Source organism: Oenanthe melanoleuca, chromosome 7, assembly GCF_029582105.1.
Source record: "Oenanthe melanoleuca isolate GR-GAL-2019-014 chromosome 7, OMel1.0, whole genome shotgun sequence".
In the NCBI taxonomy this organism is placed as follows: Eukaryota; Metazoa; Chordata; class Aves; order Passeriformes; family Muscicapidae; genus Oenanthe; species Oenanthe melanoleuca.
The window spans coordinates 19462282-19488699 of NC_079341.1; the positions used below are offsets into that span (position 1 = coordinate 19462282).

The following is a 26418-nucleotide window of genomic DNA, read 5'->3' on the forward strand; positions in this document are numbered from 1 at the left end:
TCATTAGACATCAGCAGGAAAAATCAATTATTATAACCCAGAAATTGCCATGATAAAGACAGTCATTTCCCTTAGGCTTTAAATCCAAGGATAGACAATAAGAAATTTGAGTGAGAAATATAAAGGAAAAAAACCCAAAAGTAATCAACCCATGCCAATGCCCACAAAGTGTCTTAAGCGTTTCTTAAATTTTTGTAGTTATCAAAGATTAAAAAATATTGCCTTTTCTGTGTGAAAAAGCATTTTTGAGATTTTTTTCTTATTTAATGGAAACTGAGTATGCTCACTTTCCATATGTATGCCATTAAAGTATTTTTATAAGCTTGAAGGATCTGCCTACTGGATAGAGGCGAAGTGTGGCAGGTGTTATAGTCAGACCAACCTTGCAGATTCAACATACAGTCTAAAAAGACAAGAAATTACCAAGAAAATTTACAGTGTTTCTAAGCCATTGTTGAAATCTAATTTTAAAGTGAGTTCTGAAGCCCTTTGCCCTCAGATAAACAAACAGATCACAAAGTATTTGTAGTTAGAAATATAGGCTTATATCAGCTATTTTCTTATGAAGAAAATTTTTCTCACAAGCATCTATCTTTATGAGTATGTCTTCCTACCTTCATGAAAGTATTAGCTGTTGGTACCTCTTAAATCTTGGTTCTCCATTCCATAAACAAGATTTCTCCTTAGAGAGTGCTGCATTGTTCCTCCAGTTAAATAGTTTGTCCTTCCAGTCTCCTGACCAGAAAAAAACATGCCAGTGTAAATAAAATTTTCCTGATAGTTCACCTCCTTACCCATATCTGGTTTCCACCTTTTCAGAAATTGCTACGTGCAGCAACAGAGTCTGTGTCAACTCAGCATCCAGTATGGGTGGTCATGTTTGTCCAAGGCCAGTCCTTTTCTGCCTCTCAGCATTCTGAGTTGCATGTTCAGAAATGTGATTATAGCACCCAATCCATATATTCCTTCAAAAGTACTGTATTTTTTATGGTTTGTAAAGACTATTGATGCCCTTTTCTGCCTGGAGAACTTGTTTCTTTCTGCAGTATGAAAGCTTTTAAATTCCAGTAATGCCACCCATATAAAACAATATTAGAGGCAGAAATCAATCCACTATCCTCAAAGGGTATATTTTTGCAGTAAATCTTTATTAGCAATCTGTGAAACAACTATTGTAGCAGAATCATCCAGGAGTGTCATGATGACGGAGATTTCTGTGTTCTAAGGGATGCCTGAAAAATGGGAAATTTCTGACTTGGGTTGATGCCACTACAAAAAAATTTAATCAAAACTGTTGTGGACATTTCTTACATATTTTGTAGTTAAGTATTTCTCACTTGAGCAATCAACAATCTTCCTTCTACACTTTTCAAACATCCCATCACATTAGATATTCATCTTTGTTATTATTAACTTAGAAGGAGTTACTAATCTTCTGTAACTTTGACAATATTGGCAGTGAAATTGAAGAAAAAATAGTTTCCAAAGATTCTCATTGAAAGCAGTTGTTAAATAGTTGTTTTGCTAATACAGATATATGCTGTCCTGTATCTCAGTGGACAAGACATTTTCAAAGTAAAGTAAATTATAATTTAAAAATAAGAAAACAGGCATGCAATATATTAAAAATATAAATTCAAAAAAGAAATTATAGGTATGAACTCCAAATAATTTATCTGATCTTGTAGTGGTTCAGTGTAGTAGCAAATTTTCAGTACCTCAAATCAAAATATGTACTCATATTACATACCACAAAAAATGTGAATCCTTTATGAAGTTTATACCAATTTTATATAGTAGGTCAGTGATGAGTGAGTCATGTTGACTTTTAATAACCAAAATTAAGATATCTGCTGCAAGGAAGTCAAGTAACCTAAACTAAATGTCTAGATTCTCCCAATGTCCTGGGAAAGGTAAACACATTTCTCCCTTTAGACAGTTGTCTCAGATGATTTACTCCTTAGTGAATGAACTTCACTGTCCACTGGTGGTAGAGGATCTTATATAAATTAGATGTCTTATTTTAAGATCGATGAATATGGGTGAGCAATCTCATGTTAGTGAGAGCAAATTATTTGATTAGTATAATATTCTTCCATATCTTAAACAAGAACTTCCAAAAGATACATTTATTATATTAATTTTTTTCTACTTTTTCCCAGAGCTTGAAGAATCCAGACAGAAATGCCCACCATGCTGGTACAGATTTGCAAATACTTTCTTGATCTGGGACTGCTGGAGTCCATGGTTAAAAGTAAAGCATGTCGTCAATTTAGTTGTGATGGATCCATTTGTTGATCTTGCTATAACAATTTGCATTGTTTTAAACACTTTGTTTATGGCCATGGAACATTACCCAATGACAGAACAGTTTAGCAGTGTCCTTTCTGTGGGGAATTTGGTAAGTAGCTTGTAATGCACTACTTGATGTAAAAATACCCGTTTCTAAAAGAAGAAACTTACAAATGTACTGTATTTGTTTAAATCTATTCCAGAATATCTTTTTATAATCAATTAAGAAAAGGTATATATGATTTTCACAGGTAAAGTGATTTTTTTACTGGAGCCTTTATCTTTCATGAATGTATTTTTTAACAACTATAATGAAATAATTGAATATGTCTGGAAGTGCAGTCTTCACTGGAATGCCAGATTTCTTGACATCTACCTTGGGTTTTCTCTTTCAAACATTAAGGTAGATTATGGTATTTTTACCATGGTACTGATATAACATGACAGAAAATATTTTTCTTCTGTACAAAATTGATGAAATATTCAAAGTTAGAATTTCTCTTGGAATTTTTTTCAATTACACTACAGTGAAAATACTTTTACAAAAAAGGCGTGCTCCCAAACTTGTTGCTGTGCTGCACAAATCACTGATTACTACGTAGCGCAAGAAAGTGTTTAGTTAAATTCTGGACTTAAAAACACTAGGATTCATTGATAATTTCACATTTGGCACTTGGAGATATTTCAAATAACATTATCTCCTGAGGTTCATTTTCCTAAAAGGAAATAGCTGTCACACAGCATGGTAATTATGTGTGAAACCTCTATATTCTTATAAAAAGCACAGTACACGAATCTCCAATTTCTCATGTCTACAAGACAGAATTTAGAGAGTATATGCTTAGACAGTCTGACATAAGAGACTATCATCTTTTTGGACTGCAAGCTAGGAAAATACTTGCTGTCAAGTCTTTTTATTGGAACCATCCTCATCAAACAGGACTTAAAACACCAGGTCACATCACATCATCTGCTGGATGGATAGTCCAGCACATACCAGGGAGCTGAACTGCTGACTGGTCAATTGCTTTTTATATGTTTATCAAGCTTCTGTCCTACTATGTATCCTGATTTAGTTTTCAGTGTTTAGAAATACTTAGATGCTATCTCCATTTGGAGATACCAGTTGGTTTTTATAGTAACAGGTAAGAGAATTCATTGGATTAAAAAGATTTCCTCAGGTATATAAATTTGTCATAACAATTAATTACATTTTCTTTTAGGTTTTCACTGGGATATTTACAGCAGAAATGGTACTAAAGATTATTGCCATGGATCCTTATTATTATTTCCAAGAAGGCTGGAATATTTTTGATGGTATAATCGTTAGCCTTAGTTTAATGGAACTTGGTCTTGCAAATGTTGAAGGATTATCTGTTCTTCGGTCATTCAGATTGGTAAATACCTTGAAAATTAAATATTTGCATGCAGTTATCTCACTCAAAAAATAAAAGTGCTGGTGCCTGTAATTACTATCATGTTTTGTAAATATATATAGAATACAGAATATAGAATATAGAATATAGAATATATAGAATATAGAATATAGAATATAGAATATAGAATATAGAATATTATCTATTATCTATTATATATTATATATTATATATTATTATATATTATATATTATATATTATATATTATATATTATATATTATATATTATATATTATATATTATATATTATATATTATATATTATGACTCACATTATTTTTAATATGTGCCTAATTTGCAAGCCATGCTTGGTAAGTACAGATTTAAGGTGTCTGATACCTTTTAGTATCAAATAATCCTACTGGTTTTCTATCCAACTGATATCCTTTGCCAGTATGACACTAACTGCTACCTTTTAAGAATTTTATGAGTCTTTACACTGATTTCACTAAGAATAATAAAAGCTGAATATCTGTGAAAACATACATATTGTCAGCAGCACAAAGAATCATAACATTTTTAGTCTTTGTATTGTGAACATTACTTTGTGTTACTTGTTAAGAACTTAAGCAGATTCTCTCTTCACATTAATTTTAATAGGCACCAACAATAAACTTTTAGTCATTCCATCACATATAATAGTTGTAACAAGCTGACTTTTAAGATAATATTTAAATTGAATATTATTGAGCTTCTATCAGAAATGTATTTTAATAGCAATTAACATTGCACACAAACTAGTTTAAAAATATGTTTACTAAGAGGCACAAGATTAATGATTTAAAAGTCTTTATTACCAACAATTACCCCATTACTTGAACACCTTATCTCTTAATACATAGAGAAGGAAGAAATTACTTATTTAGCACTACTTGCAATGGTACCCAACTTCACATAATGTAAGAATTTGGGTAGTGAATATTATTTTTAATTTAGTGTTTACAATTTGAATGGACATTTCAATGTCTGCATCAAGTTTTTGCTTTAAAAATTGGCCTGTATTTAAGCATGGAAGGCTTATTGTGGTGCTGAGGGAAATGTGGAATCAAACCAGCAAAGAGAGCATAGTGATGGTGATGGACAGAATAGAAGCTTCTGAAATGTCTTCAAGAATTGTTGAGGAATCATCCGTAAGTAGACTTTTAAAAATAGTACAATAAAATGTCATGCAAACACAAATTATGACCTTTCTTTCACTATGTGGATCACTGAAATGAAATGATAAACAGTGCATTTTTGAAAAATACTCCATGTTCCCTGCTTTACATTAAAATAACGTGGTACTACTGAAGAACAAATAAATCTACGGATATTGGTATGCTCTGCTAAAAAACTCGGACCTAGCTTCTGTTTTATAACTAACACTAATGGTTCATCTGGGTTTTTGTTTTACAGCTTCGAGTTTTCAAATTGGCAAAATCTTGGCCAACCCTAAATATGCTGATTAAGATTATTGGCAACTCAGTGGGGGCTCTGGGGAACCTGACCCTGGTGCTGGCCATCATTGTGTTCATTTTCGCTGTGGTTGGGATGCAGCTGTTTGGGAAAAGCTACAAGGAATGTGTCTGCAAGATCTCCAGTGACTGTGAACTTCCTCGCTGGCACATGCACGACTTTTTCCACTCTTTCCTGATTGTATTCCGAGTGCTGTGTGGAGAATGGATAGAAACAATGTGGGACTGCATGGAGGTTGCAGGCCAAGCCATGTGCCTTATTGTTTTCATGCTGGTCATGGTGATTGGAAACCTAGTGGTACGTGATGAACATTTTTTTAACATTAACTCTGATGCAGATGTGCAGGACCTACAGCTAGGCAATAAAAGTATTTGTCACCCTTCTGTTTAGAATTAAAAAATTAATCTGAATGTGCTAAATTTTGGGTAAAAACATATGAAGATTCCCTTTTCCTCTTTTCCACACATTTCTATACACTGAAATACTCTTACTATGGGTACAAGCATTTAGAAGGAAGCTAAAATGTCAAATCCAACATCCTTTCATGGGAGTGCTGCAGCTTATTTAGAGGTGTTTAATTTTTAGTACTGAACTTTTTGGATTATGTGTAAAAAGCAAAAATTAAACCCTAAGTGATTTACCATCCAGCTTAAAAACGTGTTAAAAAGCTTTTAACTCAAGATTGTAAAAGAAATTTTTATAGAAAAGCTTAAACTCAAGCTGACAAGTTGAAATGCAAAATTTCTACTGGAAAATATAGAATTGATGAGAACTTCCTAGAAATAAGTGTTATAAAAGGGATGCAACATTTTACTGTTAAAATCTGCAGTCAGAATTTCCTGTCAAAATTCTCTTCCTTTAGTGATATTTTTAACATTACTTACATTTTTATAAAATAGAATTCAAAATGTTTGTATCTTAGTCATTTACCTGACCTTGCAATCTTGACATTTTACCAGCAAAAATGTGCAGAGCCCCAAAAAGTTATTTATGATCCGCAGCCTGCTCTACTGATTTTTTTAGAATCATGGAATCATTTACATTGGAAAAGTCCTTTGAGATCATTGAGTACAACTGTTAACCTAGCACTGCCAAATTTAACACAGCTGATATGATTGTATTTACTATATGACTGTATTTTCTCATCTTTTAGGTATTGAACCTATTTCTGGCCTTGCTGCTGAGCTCATTTAGTTCAGACAACCTTGCTGCTACAGACGATGATAATGAAATGAACAATCTCCAGATTGCTGTGGCGAGGATTCAGAAAGGCATAGATTATGTGAAAAAAAAGATACAGGAGTTCATCCGAAAAGCCTTCATTAGAAAGCAGAAATCTTTAGAGGAAATCAAAGCACTTGAAGAGCTAAACAACAAGAAAGACAGCTGCATTTCCAATCATACTGCTGTTGAAATAAGCAAAGATCTGAATTATCTTAAAGATGGGAATGGAACCACAAGTGGTGTAGGCACAGGCAGCAGTGTGGAAAAATATGTAATTGATGAAAATGATTATATGTCATTCATAAACAACCCAGGCCTCACTGTGACAGTGCCCATTGCACTTGGAGAATCAGATTTTGAAAATTTAAATACAGAAGAATTTAGCAGCGAATCTGATATGGAGGAAAGCAAACAGGTAGGATTTTTCATATCTTAACTATTAAATTGTAGTCATACATTTAAATGTTTCTATTACATATTTGGATTTTTTTAAAAACTGTAATATCCCATGTAAATATATTTTATGTTTTAGAATTTTATGTATTACCATTGAAGAAAAAAATATATATTGGTATAGTAAAAGATCCTTAGAGTTCATATTTTTAGTATTTTGTTTATTAAAATTTGGAATATATTTGATTTTAAATATTATTATTTCTTTCTTTATGAGGTTTTAGGACTAGCAAACACCTGATAAAGCATTCTTTCTGTAGTATCTACATGTTATAAGAATTTATGGAATAAGGGTAGAAGACTAAGGAGCAATTAGAAGCTTTGCATACCAAAGCAAACATATGTGGAGAAAAAATATTTCTTTCAATATTTAGGGTAATTCTAAAAATTCTAAAAATAAAGACATCACAAATCTGTAATGTATTCTAGATTATCTAAAAAGTTTTGTGAGTAATATTTGTACAGACTTTGGGTTCAGAGATGATGGCTGGCTGAAATAAAGGAATCTAGGTACGGATGAATATAACGGTAAAACAGCAGCCCAAGTTATCCTGGAGAGCAGAATAACCTTGTAATATAGATGCATGCAGAAACAGCTTACTTGAAGGCTTTATGCTGTTATTGTGCAAAATGACAAAGTTGGTCTAAAAAACCAATGCTATGTGTTTCAAAATCTAAGTGCCTCAAATACCAGAAGTGATCATGAACAGGTGCTAATGGTATTCAAGGAAAACTCTGTATATTGGTGTAGTGATCAATGACAAGCTAATAAATGTATTACCAGAATCTAATTATAATCATTAGAAATTCTGGAACTTTGAAGTTTAAGGGCTCAGGAACCATGGATAAATTTGTTTTCAATTAGATTAGAAGCTGTGATGTTATGTAATAACTCATTAATCCAAAAGGGTTTGTTTACCAATGAAGTAAATTCTCCTATAAAGAAGCCCTACATTCATGACTTTATCATAGCTGTATATCTGGCATATTTGCAATAATGATGTATTCCTCAGCAATATCAAACTACCCCACATTACATTAATACATAGCTATGATCCAGTTAATCATGGTATGGGGTTTTTGCTAAAGAACATCAAGAGTGTGTGTTTATTTGCAGCTGCAAAAAACGCTGCTCTGTATAACAATTGTAAGGTGAAGATCAGGATATTCTATCATCTGAGTTGCTCAGTTATGAGACTAACAGTTTCAATGCAGATATATAAGAAAGTATAGCAGTAGTGCTTATCCATGGTAAATTTAGAATATAAGAGATACAGGACGTGTAAAGCAGTGTAAATTAAGAGATCAAGTAGTATTAAAATCCCCCAAAACATTCAGAGTGATTCTGGATGTGAGAGTTAAGTTTTTTTCATATAATGTGATCTAATACAAGTTGGTTTTCATTTCCAATGAACCTTTAGCAAAGCCTTCTGTGTCCTTTCACATAGTCTGATGTTTTTTAAAATGACATTACACTATATATTTTCTGTCCTTGTGGCTAACTTTGATAAATATGAGTGCCTTCCTGTTAACTCCATCAAGTTACAAGCCTAAAAATTTCCTGAATATGTTACTTTTTAAAAGGTTTGTAATATGCATTAGGAAGTTGGGGGGCTGTGGAGATACTGAATTTGTGGGTACATGACATGTTAGCCTCTGCACTACAGGAACTTGGGACGTTCCCATCCACGCCTGGCTAGTGATCCCCTGGCACTTTCTCTGCCTCAGAGAACACAGGTCACTGGTTGTGCCATAGGTATTACTGGTTTGTTTCTCCTGTAAGGTAGATTGAACGGCTCAGATTACAATGTACTGCTGTACATTCCATCAGAACAGCTGAGGAGAAAACTAAATGCAATGCAAAGGTAGAAACTCCTCTGCTTTCCAGGTGAATATGTGATGTATGCACACCCCAAGAAAATGGAGTACAAGCCCTTCTTAATGTGCTGACAAGTTCTGAATACCAATTTCAATGTGAATTGTTCAACCCCATCTTTGCCTGGTTCAGGCATCATGCCTTTATCTTCTAAGGCCATCTTGAAGTTTCTGAACAGTAATAAATCAAAGGAGATTTTGCCCTTTTTTTAATGGATTGGTATCTATATGTCTTTAGGAGGAGAAACCAATTAATAAGCAATTTGGCAGTGAAAATTTCAGGTGGCTGTGGGAAACCCAGCAGTAGTATTTATATTAAGAAATTGTGGAGGAAATTTCAGTGGAGTTAAAAGAGGTTTAGGACTTTCATGCTGCTTCAGTATTTTTGTAGACTGTCGCAGTCAATACCATTGGGAAACTGGAGCAATAATATTTCCATCAAGTTCTGCTCACACACAACTGTTTATTGTTTAACTGAGTGACATGTATTCATACAGTGCAAGTGTGCATATTGTGAACAGTATCAAATCAGACAGTATACTGAAAATTGTGAATTCTATATTAATTTTACTTCCTGCTCTGGATTCCTTATTCCATTCCTTCTGGATGTTTTCTATGGAAAGAATAAAGTGAGGTTGTTTTATTGTTGTATAAAAATCCACTGGCTTTTGAAATATATGAACAGAAGTTCTGGGATGTGAAAGGAATTTGTGAAGTTTCCCAACCATCTCCTACCAAGTCAACAGTACTGTTGAATATTTTGCTGCCTTCTGATTGTCTTTCAAGGAAGATAAAGAGTACATTGGTTTAAGTTACCTCTCTAGAACAGTACACCATCACTTACTTTGTTTTGCCTCTCAAGGGGTCTCACTGAGAAAACATTCCTGCTAGAAGGCCTGGTCTGCAAAAGGAGGGGTAAGAGATGGGACAGAACTTTTCCTGCCTTAACTGTGGCAGTACTTGGCACTTAAAATACCCTGAGGAGGTATCCCCTATAATAACATTTTATTTAACCACAGAGCTGTGGGAAGCTAGATCTGCACAGGAACTGTAAAATGATTTTTTTTTTCTGGTGTCTAACTGACTGTCCTTGATGTTAAGAGCAGAATGATTATTTGAAGTCTGTCATGCTAGAAGTGGGTCATAGCCTGTGTTTCCCTGAGAAATATACCAGGAGCAGGCAATTACTATAGACATTGTAATTGTGGGTGAGTGAGGAGCAAATTGTAGTATTTCCTATTTTTTAAACAGATATACTATAGTAGAAAATAATTCTAGACATGAAGCTTCTCCTTAAAGACTAGCTCTTTTTTTTTTTTTTTTTTTTTTTTTCCACCCCTTCATGATTTTATGGAAACACTTTCTAAGTAAGTTGCTAGTTAATAACTTCCAAAATCTGCCAGAATCTATTCTGGAACCTGGTTACAAATTCCAGACCCAAACAAGGTCTTTCTAATAACACTAGAAATTTGAGGAAATCTCTTTTTTGGATGAACCAGAATTATAACACTTATTAGATTACAAAGTTACTCACTGCTTTAGAGTAATAATTGGCTGAAAGTACATGCAAGAAGTGAACACTTCATTGATACTTCGAATGAGGATTTTTCTTAGTAATCAGAAAAGAGAGCTGCAATACCCAATAAGATTATCAGAAAAGAAACAGATTTCTTCTCTGAATAAAAGATATTAAAAAACATTACCTTTGAAGATAAAAAAGTTAGAAATAGCCAAAGGGGATCGTTTGGTGGGTTTTAACATTAGCATGTGGATGCTGTTTCTATTGTGAAATAGGTAATGACATTAATCTTACCAAACATAAGACTCCTAACTATTGTATACCACTTAACAACCGTTTGTTGTAGATGACTGGCAACTTCAGAAACATTGTTTTTCATTACAACATAGGAAAAGAATTTCAAATATATTTCTCAGTTATGGAAAACTTATTTTACAACTAAAGAAATACATTTACCTATAGGCCTCAGTCATTCATAATTCCGAAAACCTTTCTATCTACAGTGTATGTACAGTAAATATAAATTCAGATTGGAGAAATAAGACTACTTAATTGACTTTTGATGATCACAACAGATGATTTTGATAAAATTAAAAATATCCATCATTGAATCTACTGAATTTTAAAAACAATTAATACATTCAGTTTTCTGATTGGCTTCATGAGGGCCTTTGTGTCTAGATGAAGTGAAAAAGACATTCCCAAAAAATAAGCATTTTCATTGGGCTCCAATAAATTTCTTAGCCAAAACAGACCCAGCAGGAATTCATCAATTTGTTGGATAATTTTTTATCATGTTTAAAATGTCCAAAAATCTAAATTTTTTTCTAAAACTGACCAGTATCTTCAGAAGTGACAAATTATTTAAGTTATGGACTAGCTGTGGTTAATGATTTAAGCCATAGCTCTGGATACACTGATGCTCCACTGTCCAGACAGATACAAACCTCTTTTGAAACAACAGATAAAGGTTATAGATTCAAAGGTGTATAGCATACTAAATCTAAACTAGAAACTTACACAATGTGATAATTCATCATATTTAAGTTGAAGAGAAATTTAAGATGTTTATATATTTTATCAAGATCTAGGAGTTCTACCATTATTAGAGGATGAAGGAGGAATGGGAAGGCATACATCTTCAAAGTATTTTGCTTCCTGTATGTACATATTTTTCAAATAAAAGAGATAATCACATCATCAGTTAAACAAAGACTAGGACATCAAACAAACAAACAAACAAAGCCCTTAAAATTTTAATTAATAAGCATTAAGGACTATATAAATACAGGAATAGTTTCCAGATTTGCTAACCATGTCTTTGTTAATTGCATTAATTCCATTTTTGTTTATTAATCACAATCTTTGTGTGCAGATTACTAGTTCTAGCTTCTATATTTCTAATTTCTCTAAAATAAACTAACAAGTTGTGTAGAAAAGTTTGTTGAACATTTCAGGTGGTATGTATTTCCCTTTTTCCAGCTAATAATAAAATATTTCATAATTATGTTTTAATTGTGTTAAAGCCATGTTTGAATTAGAGATTCCAAAAAGAGAAAAACTAGTGATCCTGTGTCTTGAACTTCACTACCTACCATTCTTACTTCTCACAGGGGTAAAACCAAGCTGGAGCAATCAAGAATGCAGCTCTGGTGCTTTTTAACCAGGTAGAGCAACGTGTCACCACTTTCACACAGGTTACCTAAGCAAGTTATACATATATATGTATATATATATATAATCACTTTTTAATGGATTTTGACTGGCCTGCATGCTATTCAGCTATGTACCTTCCCTATCCATTGCAAGAGTAGAAACATGCACAGCTGCTCTCTGCTGAGTCATGGGACTCACATCACAGCATGGTCAGGTGGGATTGGCAAACCCAACATACATTTTTAACTCCGCTAATGGTTTTTCTGAATATTTAAATACAGTATTTAGCAATAACTGCATGCTCTTCAGGTTTTGAAGTATGGATCATAAAAGTACTGGAATGTTTTATGCTAAAGAAGCCAAAGAAAAAGGGAGCATGCATAGTTTTTAAAAAATAAAAACAACCCTTTTTGATTCAGCCCTTATAAATGTAAATATTTAATGAAATATTTTAAGTGATTTTGAAATAATTACTGCCATGAGTTCAAATCCTTAATGAATAACATTTGAATTATTGCAGTAGCTACTGATGTAAAAATTACACTTTTTATACTTTTAAATCTACAATGCACTGTAATGCAGATCTTCAAGATGTTACAAACTACACTCTGTATTCATTTGGACAGTGCATATCTTGAGTATTATAAACTGGGAACAAAGCAGACAGTTTCATAATTGCTAGAATTATACTAATCAAATAACTTTCCTTAATGAACTCTCAAAAGCTAAACATTTTACAACTCTGCTTTTCTTAAACCCCTTTATAAATAGTGGTATTTGGAATGTGTTTCATAATTGTGTTCCATAAATGAACTGGGAGACTTACTTGTGTAAATTAGAAAGACTGTGGAGTAGTCAGCATAATTTTTATAAAATTGCACATATATCCATTTATCCTAGGGACTTTCTTCATTACATGCAAACATGTCCTCCATTCATGAGTAATTGGCAGAGCCTTCAAGGACAGTGACAGCAATTACTGCACAGGAGCCGAAGTTACATGAAACAAAGGAAGTTAAATTGTTCTAGCAAAACTGAGCATCAGCATTTGGAGGGGACTGAGATTTCAGTCCTGTAGCAGGACTGAAAGCTGTTTCCTTCAGGCAGTTTTACTGGCTTCAAAAGGATCACCAAATGGTTAATTTTATACCCTTAATTGTAGTGTGGCATGATCTACCAATACTATATTGTGATCTAAATTGCCCAGAGGTGCCAAAAAAATTCAATATTGGTGCATATTCTGAAAATTATCAGATTTTAATGAATAAATTTTAAACCAAGATATGCTTTAAACACCAAATAAAACTCTAAGGAAAGAGATTGAAAACTTACATTCTTAACATAATGTAAAAGTCAAATATCATAAGATCTGAGATTTAAGGTCAGTTTAGAATCACTTTGGAATCATCGATCTCCTTTATTTTATATTTTTCACTCAATTACAGTGCAGCTTTCAAGACTCAAAGGATAAAACCACATGGCTGAATTACTAAAGGCAATTTGTAATGGCTGAATCCTTTTATTTTATTGTCACTTGAATCATGAAGCCGTTTGTAAAGCTTAAAACTTCAGTAGCCTGCTCTTGCTCTTATTGAACTCTAGAACAAATGAGAGCAAGACTGGGTCTTAAGTGAATGCATTTTCTTGTAAATGGGCACATTAACACGCTGTTGGTCAAAGCTTGTTTCAATGATCGAAGCTGTTGATAAGAGATGCACTGCTCTAAAAGAACATTATGGAGGCTGATTATACATACATTAACCAAGTATTTGGGTGGGTGATGAAGAACTTTTTCTTTTAAATCCTACACAATAATAGTTATAATACTGTTTTCATAAAAACATAATCCCACTGAGGTAGTCTGATTGTTTCTTTTATTTTTGTGTGTGATTTCCACAGTATTGCTCAGGCTTCTGCTCTAGTCAAGCATGTTGTTTTGCTGATTCAGGCCTTGAGAATGCCGCATCATAAACAATTGCTTTCAAATGTTTCCTTGTAAAGGAAAATGTGATATCATTGAAAATGCAAATAAATATTTACAGGGCATGGTGTGTTCTAAAGGCTGATAATCACATTTATGAGCTGATAAGAAGATTGTGCTAATCCATCATGTATCTCGAGCTTCCTATTACTTTTATTAGCTTTATTGCTGGAAAGAATATCATTACTGTCACCTTATTTAAAATGTATTGGTTCTTTCCTAATTTAGGGTCTTGAAGCAAAGAAGAGGAATTTTATTAAGTAATGAGGTTTCTCTCTTAATAACACAGTTGTTTGAGATTATATGAAAAATAATGAAGATAATGCTTTACGTGAAAAGAATCAAAGTAATTTTTGTTTGTACTGGCTATAAATTGCACTTCTGTCACTTGGCTTTTAGTAACTTTGCTGACAGAACTATCTGCAGCAGTGTTTACATGGGAAGATGTAGTTAAAAATTTGACTGCCTTTTAATTTGTACTCATAGATTTATAATGAATGCTTACTATGAACCTTTATCTTGCTACTGCTAAGTCAGTAATTTATTTAATGATGATGGATCAGACCATGAATTAGTTTTACTTTTCCCAAGTTGAATGTGACAGAAAATTATTTTTACAATATTTGGGTTGTGTTTAGTGAAGAAACTGCCTATCATTTCAATGGAAGGTTTCTTATTTCTTGGTATTTTAATGATATATAATAAGAGAGTCAATTCACAAGTATTGTTTTTAAAAGAGAGACAGCCTTATGTGTGGATAATAAGGTGGTGTGCTAATAATAATGCTTAATATAATGTACATTACTGGGTATTTTGGTTGTAAATATAATAGAGAAAGTGAAATTTAAAATATTCTTATGATGAGACACATGGTATTTTATCTCAGACTCTCAGATTTATATGAACAGTAATAAAATTATTTAATGTAGAGGCCACATGGCTGTAACTATTTTACGTATATAAATTTTGGAAATCATAGAGGAAATGCAGCATGAGATGTGAAACATGATATTTTTGGTCACAATGCAGTAACAACCATGGGACCTGAGGGTCTGAAAGACCCTATATTGACTACATATTGTGTGTACAAAAGGCAGCTTCTTGAAAATTGTCCCTGAAATTATCCATCACTCAACACGATTTTTGTTTAAAACTTCATTCATATCATGTAAAAGCTAAATATGAGGAAATAATACCTTACAAAACTGTATTAAGATATATGTGCCACTTACTCCATTTCTAGCAGAAAAAGCCCTTAGCTGCCAATGTATTTTCCTGAAGAGATTGGGTTTCAACTGAAGAGTTAAATAACTAGTTTTAATTTTCAGCAGAAAGATTCTTCTGTCCCTGAAGAAGAAGAGAATACATAGAAATGCGTCTTTCAAGAAACAAGTTACTGTTTATTATAAAATCTGAACAGTAGGGGATTTTTATATTCTAAAAATAACACTATTTTGAAAATTGTATAGAAATGTCTTCATACTTTCTAAACATGACCTTCCTCCAAAGGTCAAAGATCATGATCAGTTCTGCTTAGCTAAAAGCACAAATCTATTCAGTGCTGGAATGCCCTTTTGTTACATCAGTATGTGTACAATTTAAAGTATTTAAGTGAGCAGTGCATTCTGCATCCCTTTTGAAATTCCTATGTACAGCTGCTACGTGTGATAAATCACAATTTCTTTTATGCCTTATTTCACAATAAAAGAGAAATTATTTTGGATTAAAAATTACAACAGTACTGTTAAACAAGGTACAAACACTATGTCTGATTATTGCATTTTTTGTTTGCATCTTTAGCAGGATATTCCTTAAAACTATGCTTTCTGAAATGGGCAAAAAAATTGGCAAAATTATGTGTGACTGATAATTGTATGACCTGATCAGGTTTTTAATGTACTGGGTAAAAATTTTATTAATTTATTTTCTATCAATCTTCAGTTCTTGCAGTTTTCAGATCTAGAAGTGCTTGTAAGTAGTAAGGACTATAGTATTCCACTGTACAAAAAAAGCAGTAGAATGGTAGAAAAATTTGGGATGGAAAGTACATCAGGAGGTCTCTCAATAAGCACAGGAGACCAGAATGCAAAGAAGATGTTTCAGCTCTGGTAATTTGTGCTTTCTGCAAAAATTAAATTCTGCAGAAATTTTTTATTAAATATCACTTAACTTACAACTTTTTAATCCAGTTAACATGTATTTTTGTGAAAGTATCATACATAGTGGACAAGAAGATATATATGATGCAGATTTGTGTTAGTTCACTTTGCTAGGAAAACTAAGATACATTTTCAAAGTAATCCAGCAAAATAATAAAGAAAATGAAATAACTTGAGTGTGTGGTGCATGCAAGCTCTCTGGTATTAATACTACTTCACCAGTCATATACATGGATAAGGTTAGTAGCCAAATTGTATGTAATTGTTCCCTATGAGAAGATAAACTGGGAAACAGAACTATAAAATCTATATATATGTCATTACTGTGGTTTTACTTTTAATGATGCATATTTATAATTTGCCATGCTTTAAATGTTAGACTGGCATGACTTGATTCAGTACCATTTTTTACAGAATATGTATCTAATGAGAAAAAATTGTTCTCTGGAACTTTACTTACAGAAACTAAATGCATCAAGCTCATCAGAAGGCAGCACTGTTGATATTGCTCCTCCTGGGGAGGGCGAGCAAGCAGAAATTGAAAGTGAAGAAGCTCTTGAACCAGAAGCCTGTTTTACTGAAGGTTGTTCAATAACTGTTGACTTAAGAGATGTATTATTAAAATTACATTGTTACTAGGCACATTTCAGTTCTTGAGGGTATCCAGTATAGTGCACCTTCATGTCCTAAAAAATCAAAAGAAAATATTTTTATCTCAGAATGCTGGAAATCAGATGAAAAAAGGTTTCCCTAAGCTTTGAGTCACTTCATGTATCTGGCTACTGCATACAACTTGTAACTAAGAAACTTCCTTAACTTTTCTATTGGCAAAATGCTTTTCAGCTATTTGAAAGGGCCCTTGAAATCTGGAAGAAATAAATTTTTATGTGACTTCATCAACAAATACAAGAATTACATGCCAACAGTCAAAAATACCAATGCTTTTTGAATTGATTTCTTTCATAATTAAGCATACTATTGTCTAGTTTCTCTCCAGATTAGTTTTCTTAGTTCAGATATTCATCATCTGTGTGATGTGATAGCCTATTCAGCATTCCAGTGATTACTTTTTAAAAACAGTATAAAAGTCGTTAAATCCACTAAAAATATATACCACAGTAAATATTGACTTTGAGGTAACTGACTTTTGCATATTAACATCTCTTAATCTAATGCAGGTTGTGTGCAGAAATTTCCATGTTGTCAAGTAAGTATAGAAGATGGCAAAGGAAAAACTTGGTGGAATCTTAGAAAAACCTGCTACAGCATAGTTGAACACAACTGGTTCGAGACTTTCATTGTGTTCATGATTCTTCTCAGCAGTGGAGCACTAGTAAGTAGAACAAAATTGCAGATGCTGAAATATTTTGATATTTTTAGGAGCAACAGCAAAAGTCAAAGTCAAGACTTGCTTTGCTTGGAGCTGTATAAAATGGAATGAAACTTCACCCAAAATTGAAAAATATTTGATACATTTCATATGCACTTTTTTAGTCATGCTTTTGTCTTCTTGCTATAAAATGGTGCCATTTTCTTTAAGACAGCATAGTTACTCAAAGTTTAAATTGCCTGCCAATTTTCAGCATGCTTGTCAAGAGATTTGAGTATAAAGGACTATTGTTAACTGTGAATATATAGCTATATATACGAGTTTAATTCTTTAATTCCTCCTAGGCTGATCCACTTTTTGAATTTTGCTTGTGAAAGACCATAGTAAAAAATGGAATAATTACTTCATTCTATTCCTATTTTGAAGGCAGGAGGTATGGAAGAGTGCAGCAGCAAATTAAACATAACAACCACCATAACAACCTATCAAGGATTTGCATTACCCACCTTTCCAGCTATATCAAGTTGAACATTTGCTACAATATCAATGCACATAGTTGTATATTCTAGAAAATACATTGTTTTTTAATTTGATTTTTCAGATATAAGTTTTATCTAACTGCTTTCTAGAAAGCAATATAAATATCTGAAACAGATATATAAGAAAAGGGGAATTTTGTGTCCATGTGAAAGCTTCTTAAAACCACAGAGGATAAAAAAAATCATGATGTGAGTTTCTTTCTTCATTCATTAGCAAAATACAATTCTTCTAAAAAATTTTTTTCAACTCCAGACACGTCTCCAATTGTTCCAATTAACAGTATGGTTAAAGATGGAAAACATATAAAACAAGAGACTTAAGAAAAACAAGCAGGAATATTGTCTCTGCTCAAATTATTTTTTATTCCTTATTCCTTAATTTAGTCATGTATATTCTGTGAAACAGTAGTAATACCTGAATATATTTTTGTAGGCTTTTGAAGATATATATATTGAACAACGCAAAACTATCAAGACGATGCTGGAATATGCTGACAAAGTTTTTACCTATATTTTCATTTTGGAAATGCTTTTAAAATGGGTAGCATATGGTTTTCAAATATATTTTACTAATGCCTGGTGCTGGCTGGACTTCCTGATTGTTGATGTAAGTACAAATTAATACTGTAAAATTCACTGTGGTAAAGCTTCTGTGTTCATTAGTACTAGATTAATATAATAAATGTGCAAAAATAATTCCCATTTTATAGTTATACTGCATTAGTAATTGCCTGCAATGATTTGGAGGTGTTATTTAAAGTCCATTCAAAGGAAAAGGATGGCTGCCTATCAATTTGTGTATTCTTCATGCTTAGTATTTTCATACAAAGGATGTATCAAACTTGAGATTTTTATGAGGAAAAACCTAGTTTCTAAGCATGCTATCATTAATGGACTCTGATCCTGCTACCTTATTCCTTAGGGAATAAGACAGTTCATTGTTAAAGTTTCTTCTTCGAACACTGCAGCTTTTCAAATGAAACAATTAATTAGGTCCAGATTTCATCTAAGTTCTCAGAACTCTCTTACTGAAAACTATCCTGTAATAATTTCTAGTAAAAACAGAAAGACAGTGGCTATTTGATCTAAAAAAATAATTGGTTTTAATAGACTGACAATCTGCAATAGCTAAATCAGCTATGACTTGGCAGGGTTCATGATAAAGGAGAATACAAGGCTTCTTGGCTGCCTTCCCAGCTGTGATACACTTCTGTGCAAAGGCCTTGCTTATGTTGTCGGAAGGGATCAAAGCTGGTTTTGCTCCCAGAATATTTTGGTCTCTTGCCTCACACATTATCTGACCCAGTTCATTGGCTATATGTGTCCTCAGTGTGGAACTGAGAGATGGCATCTCAGGGCAGTTGTGCATTTACAGTCATTTCTGTCCATGCTACCATATTTCTTGAGATAATTGCATAAATTCTGGTCTCCTCAATATTTCTTCCATATGTATATAGAAATTTATCATATTTGTAACTCCCACAGGAAAAAAAAAACCCAACAGATTGGCTCATAATTCAAAATCGATGATCTCTTTTTTCTAACCTGCCCGAGTTAATTTTGTTATACAGTTAATCTCTAGCTCTCTCCTGAAAATCTACACTAGAATGAAGCAGTGTAAATAGTTTTCGTAAGAGGAAGTTAATAAAGTAGAGGGATGCACTCTCACAGGATTGTGTTTAAAATTGATTTTTTTTTAGATAAACTGCAACTCATGTTTTAATTATTATTTTTGTATCTTAAACATAACCAGATTATTCTGTGCCATACTGTATGATTTCCTAGTTTAGCCCCAGAGATGCTATTATCTGAACAAGATTTCAAACTTAAAATTGCATCATTATAAATGAAGCAGCTTATGATGCTAACTTTTTACCATAGTTAGTAATTTTATAAACAAAAACATCAATAAATAAGATTGGAAATTTCTACTATTGAAGAATTATTTTCAGTGTTCTAGCAAGAGGTAAAAAATGCCTTACTGTGTTTAAGGCTAGCTCAGCAATTTGTTTAGCACCACTAGCACTGGAAAGAAACGTGAGCTCATGTTATCTTCCTATAGAAAAGCAGACTCTGCAGTACTTTAACTGTGCTTAAACTGGTGTGATTCAGTGGCATTCTGCCAGTGAGAACACCAGTGTCTCCTTCATTAGAAGTGACTAAAGTTAATCATACTGTTTAATTTGATTCTCTAAAATTATTCAAGAGTAAACATAGATAGTCCTTTAGGGCTTTGACCTTTAATATTTCACATACCTGAGTCTCTCACTGTGACAAGTAGCCATAGTTGCTCTCACTGATTGTGACTAAATTAGATTTTGATAATTACACTAAGAAATGGTAATTTTCAGCTCTGTCACTTACAACTGTGACAAATGACTCTGTGTACATCTGCCTACCTTAGTTTAAGACTCTATCATGCCATCCTACTGTATGGCCTGACTGAAGATCTTGAGCAGGGCTGTCACTCAGCTTCTAAATGGGTTTTTTTTAGCAACAGATAGTCTGTATTAGAAGACAAACACAAATGAGAATGTACAATCCTTCAATTTTAGGAGACATATCTTTCTACCATTTTAAGTTCATTTTCACTTCTTAAAATTACTGCATCTGCATGCATTAATCTGTTTATCAGTTTACAGAGACACTTACTTTCTCACGTATTAGCAACAAAACAGGTGGAACAGATGAGAGAAGACCAAGTTAACAAGACTGAGATCACCAGAGAAGTACAGAACAGCTGTATATACAATAGAATTCCAAGGAAATCTTTGCTTCCCATACGAACTGTCCAGAGGAAAACACATTTTTTCCAATAGATAAAGCGTTTCTTTGAGAAAAAGAAATTTTACGGTGTAAGAGCACTATCACCATGGTAAGAACGCTGCCAATAATCTCAAATAGGCAGCACAAAGAAGACTGAAGAATTTTACAGTCAGAACCTAAAAACTGCCAATACACACAGTACCACTTAAGGCTTTCACGAGCTGCTGCTGCCTAACAATTTGGAAGAGGTCTTGTTTGTGAAAGATAGGTAGGGCACAGTGCAAATTTGGGGAGAAAAGTATAAAATGAAGGAGCCATTAATGTGAGTTTAATTTCATAAGACACCTCACTCTCCCAGTGAGAGAAAGATTTTTAAAATATTTGTTTCATTGTTTACTTCTAGTTCATAAAATGTGCTGTCTTTACACTAAGGTTTATTGTTATGCATGGATATCTTGTTGATTGAGCGAGTAAATGAATATTCTATTAAAAGTACAGAAAATTCCATGTCTTGTTATCTCTGGAACATATTATGGGCTGATAAGGATAAAAAAGATCTCTCTCACTGTAGCATCACAGAAAAAAAATTGTATTGATGATAATTGTTAATAATAATTGTCAATAGCTAACATAATGGCTGAAAAGTAATGTTGTCTTTTGTAAGTGAACTGACTTCAGTTACAGACTAAGAAAATCAGTAAGATTTTCTTCTTAATATGCTTATAAATCACAGCAAGTTCCATTTATCCATTAGAGCAATAAAATAATCCTCTCCTTTGATAAAAAGAATTACATTCTGACATGAAATCCAGTTGAAATGTCCAGCAATATGAATTCAGAAAAACACTATTTTCTGTTAGATAATATACATTGCAACATAGCAATGAAAAATTGATTTTTATTTGCTCTTTGGACTCTCCTTCTTAGACATGATCTTGTAATTGTTGTGTTTGTGAACAAGTAACATAGGAAACCAACTTTCCATATAACTGGCTAAATCTTACCATTATCAGTGAATGCCAATTTCTGTACAGTCTTTGAAGAGCTCTTTAAACTGCAGCCACAGAAATTATAATTTGAGGGACTTTCTTAAGGACCAAAATATGCCTATGTTCATTTACTATGCTTTTGGTGGAAGAAATTAATAAAAATATGAGTAAGGTAGGATTTTTCCCCACTCCTGTCTCGAAAAATGCAGGGAAAAAAATTAATTCCTTTCATATTAACACTGTCTAAAGCTCAGTTCCATTTGAGAAGCAAATTCATTGCTCTTTACTTAAGCGGATTGTCTTATAACAAAATCCCAGTAACACGCATCAGGAGCCTAATATTGTTGTATATAATAAAGCTCCTACTGATATAAGGTGAACAGCTGTTAATATCTGTCCCATAATATTTTCCTATACTTAGAAGATTAAAAAAAAACAACAGAGACTTGCCAGGCAAGTAATAAAGTACCACTTCTCTCAATACATATTTCAGAGATACCCTCATTATTGTTGCTATAAACGGTTTCACTTAGAAGTAATACTTAAAACAAGTATTTGTAATTAGTACTACAATGTTTAGTCCATTATTATTGTTTATAGATAGTCACAATATTAATAGAAGTTAATAAAATAATTTAATGTATTCATAATTTTAAATTGTGTGAAAGGTTGAACCTTAATGAAGTTACACAAAGTATGGCTATTTTGTCATTAAATATTCCTGAAAATTTTATTCTTCACCAACAGTATGCTTCCATATGACTTTTAAACTATCTAACTATGATAGATAGACATTTAATAGCATATATTCCTTTTTCAACCATGCCTTTATGAGACCTCTTGCCTTTCCAGCAAGTATGAAAATGGTAGTATTCTGCAGCTTGTCACTGTTGATTTGTTGCTTGAATTTGTATTTTTATATAAACAGTGTGGAACTATTTTTAAATTTTTTTTTCTGTATTTGATAGGTCTCATTGGTTAGTTTAATAGCCAATGCTCTGGGCTATTCTGAACTTGGTGCCATTAAATCGCTACGGACATTAAGAGCTTTAAGACCTTTAAGAGCCTTGTCACGATTTGAAGGAATGAGGGTGAGATAAAACTAATGAATCTGAACAAATGCATGCATACAAAAATTACTGTATTAATGGTTACACTCATGCTTTCTTTAAAAAACTCCAAAATGGGAAGGCATGCAAAAATGTGTGGAAAAAGGCCTTTCAACATGTCCTTACAAACAGGACCTATGTACACCTTACATTTGGAAATTAGACCTTGAGTTTATTAAATTTGCCTGGTCACTGCTGCATAGTTGTGTTTTCCCAGCCTCCTGACTGTTAAGATTTCCATTGATTTGTGGACCTAGAAAAATAAAAGGACATGACAAATTTTGAAGGGTTGGATATTTTTTCTGCAGGTTATCTGGGAAATTTTTTTACTCAATTTCTGTAGCTAACTTCAATTCTGTGTTAGTTTGTCAGTGGTTCAGGATGGAACAGCTTGCTTTTAGTTGAATCACAATAATTAAAAGAAAACTTTTGTCCAAGAATTTAATCTGATCTTTTACTGCCTCCTGCCCATACACACAGTAGCTCAATGGAATTAAATGCAATAAATTAAAAAGAAAAAGATGGATAAGAGCAACTAGAGTGACCCAGGCAATTTAAAACCAAGACTTAGAGCAGATGCTGTTAATAAAGAATAAATAAAATACCTTTAATTATACTGCATTCTATGTGGATACTAAACTACACTGATGCCAATATATATTATATAAAGTTTCTAAGAATAAAATCCTTAGTAATGATAGTTTTACATGCAGACATTTTTATTCAGTCTTCCACATCATCATTCTTTGAGCTTTTCTGGTTTATTTTTATTTATAGATTTTCATTTATATTGCTGGAATTTAACATTTATTTTTCTCTTTTTCTCTAGAGCACGCAAATTCTAAGAATCCATCTTGCTACTAACAGGTTTTCTTTTGCTTTTTGGTTTTTTTTCAGACTTTTGCATTGTCTTTGTTTCCATATCATTTTATTTCTTGCTTTTTGCAATCTTATTAGCACTTTATTAAACCTTAATTAAAATTTCCAGCACCAATTTTATTGCAATATTTTAACTGTCCATCCTATAATAATACTGTTTTGACTTTTTTAATATTTAAAAGTATTTTTCATTTTCTTTTTATAAGCTAAGTGGCTATTTTGTCTAATTTGTGCACTAGGTGGTTGTAAATGCCCTTGTAGGAGCAATCCCATCTATCATGAATGTATTGCTGGTATGTCTTATATTCTGGCTAATCTTCAGCATCATGGGAGTAAATCTTTTTGCTGGAAAATTCTATCACTGTGTCAACACCACAACTGGTGAAATGTTTGATATCAGTGATGTCAACAATTATACTCAGTGTGTGGAACTCATAAAAAGCAATCAAAGTGCCCGATGGAAGAATGTGAAAGTAAACTTTGATAATGTAGGAGCTGGATATCTTGCTCTGCTACAAGTAGTAAGTAAATGTATTTATTTTCTTTTTGTTCTTTTTAAAGATATCTAGGAAAAATGGGCAAGTTAAGACTGTTAGCTGGAGGAATAATTTCTTCATAGCAATAATGTACAGCTCATGTAACTCTATTACATTGTTTCTTGTAATTTTTTTTTTTTGCTAATGATAGAATAATTTTCCTTTCCAAGACCAGGGAATACAGTCTCTTGATGATGATAATAATAATGTGAAAATAGTAAGTGTAGAAAATAAAAGAATCTCTTTAGTGGTGCACAGTATAGAATTACCATCTTCCTTAATGCTTATTAAAGAGTCATTATAGTATACTAAATAAGTATTATGTTACTTTTAGTATTATCCTTGTGAAGTATTGGATGTTATTGCATAGCATATTCATTCCATGAATTACTGCTATTTATACAAAATCTGTCAATTGCATTCCTCCTTCCTTATCTTATGCACTGTGTTCAGAACTGCCTTTATTCTGGGTGCTGAGCATATTTTATTTGTGTCAAAGAAATAAAGACCTTAGCTCTTTACAGATTCCTTGCTTAGAATGGAGCTTCTGATAGATGGGATATGATCCAAAACACAAGCACGAAAACATGTAATTACATTTAGAGATTGAACTCTGTCTGTAACTCAACATACAGTTTCATTTATAAAAAGATTTTTACAGCTCTGATATTCAAAGTTATCTAAGAATTGCATGCTTGTCCCTTGTATCTCAGAGCTGGTCAGTATCTCTAGCTGACCTTAATTCCAAAATTAACTTCCTAGGTTAAAATGTTTTGCTTGTAAAGGAAATGTGACTCTTATGTGCTGAGTAGTAGTACTGGACAATGACTGATTCTCTGGCTTCAGATCTCATTGCTACCATTGCCTCTGAAGATGTGTAAGGAAAACTGCTTCTCTTGAAGCTGTGTACAAATGTCATCCAGACATTCTAGGTCTTCAATAACTACTTAACTACTTCACTGCTGTGAACCTTTCATTATCTCTTTTTTTTTTTGTTGTTCTCTTTTTCCATATTTTCCTTTTCAAATATTTCTTCTGACCTTTACTTTACCCACAGAAATTAAGGGATCTTTGAGCATGTATTGTGTCACATCTTCATTTGATGGAATCCATTAACATTTTTCCTCCACTCTTCTGTATTTATTGCTCATATCTAACTCTGATCCTTTCTTAATATTGCCATGCAAAGTGAACCAAATGACTGACAATTGCCAGCTAAGCTAGAAAGATCTGAAGCCTGGCTTGAGTCACACCTTCTTAGTAATTAGTACTGCACTGCAAGATTCAGGAGGATATGAATGCTTCCAGAGTGCAAGTTTTCTGCTGTGGAAACTGGCAGCTGCACCAAAGTACCAGATCTACTTCTGGCAAGCACAGATGGAAATATACTCCTTGGGATGTTTCTTCTCCTGAACCTCCTCAGGAGTGATACTCTTTGTTCATTTCACAGCCTCTTTAGCTCTTTTTTCTTTATTGTGAATAAGCTTGGAAACCCTGGCCAATGGCTGCACACTCAGACTTTGGGCTAGCATGTCACACCAACTTTGGTGTCCCTTAGAAAGTGGACATCCTGCATACATTAAAATCACCTTTTTAGAGCAATGATGGCAAAATCTTTTTTACTTTTTACTTGAAAAAAAGTCTCTGTAGGAACTCTGCCAAATTTTTATAAATCTCAATTACATCTCTTTCACAGTTCACTTTTTGGTCTTCTGTAAAAAAAATCTCTCAGGAGCCAACATATATTTTTACTTTGAACAGTCTATTCTTTTCAGCTATGCGGGATTAAAGCATTTGTAAAAATACCAGGTCAGTTTAGACACAGAAAGAAACATTCAGAGGCATGTTGGTTTCTGTCCAGAAGTTATATTACTGATTCCATCAATTCATGTTGTAAACTTAACAAAATGGCTATGGCCATGAGTGATTCTAGTAGACCCTACCTAATTATCTCCAGCATTAATGTCTGTCTAAGTCTATCATTCTTCATCTGCAAAGTAAACATCTGCAGCTCTGAACATACTGTTGACTTGTTGAGATCTTCAGAGCCTGGTTTTAAATATTATTTGAACAACTAAAAAGAAAATTATAAAAAAAACTAATATTACTATGAAAAATATTTATGATGCCTATGTTGTCAAGTATGGTTTAAAAATTTAGAAGTGATTTTATTAAAAGTGGAGGTCCAGATAAATAACCTATTTATTGTACATATTATGAA

General features: G+C 32.8%; 1 protein-coding gene across 4 annotated transcripts in view; it reads left to right on the forward strand.

Moving 5' to 3' along the window:
• LOC130255720 (sodium channel protein type 2 subunit alpha-like) overlaps nt 1-26418 on the forward strand; it is a 53342-nt gene that overhangs the window by 18283 nt on the left and 8641 nt on the right. For all 4 annotated transcript variants that reach the window (XM_056496695.1, XM_056496697.1, XM_056496694.1 and 1 more), the window contains exons 13-21: nt 2163-2401; nt 3516-3689; nt 5123-5479; nt 6336-6821; nt 16512-16632; nt 17228-17382; nt 18352-18525; nt 22642-22764; nt 23901-24182. In XM_056496695.1, coding sequence (XP_056352670.1) covers nt 2163-2401; nt 3516-3689; nt 5123-5479; nt 6336-6821; nt 16512-16632; nt 17228-17382; nt 18352-18525; nt 22642-22764; nt 23901-24182 — 2111 coding nt within the window. The remainder of the gene's footprint in view (nt 1-2162; nt 2402-3515; nt 3690-5122; nt 5480-6335; nt 6822-16511; nt 16633-17227; nt 17383-18351; nt 18526-22641; nt 22765-23900; nt 24183-26418) is intronic.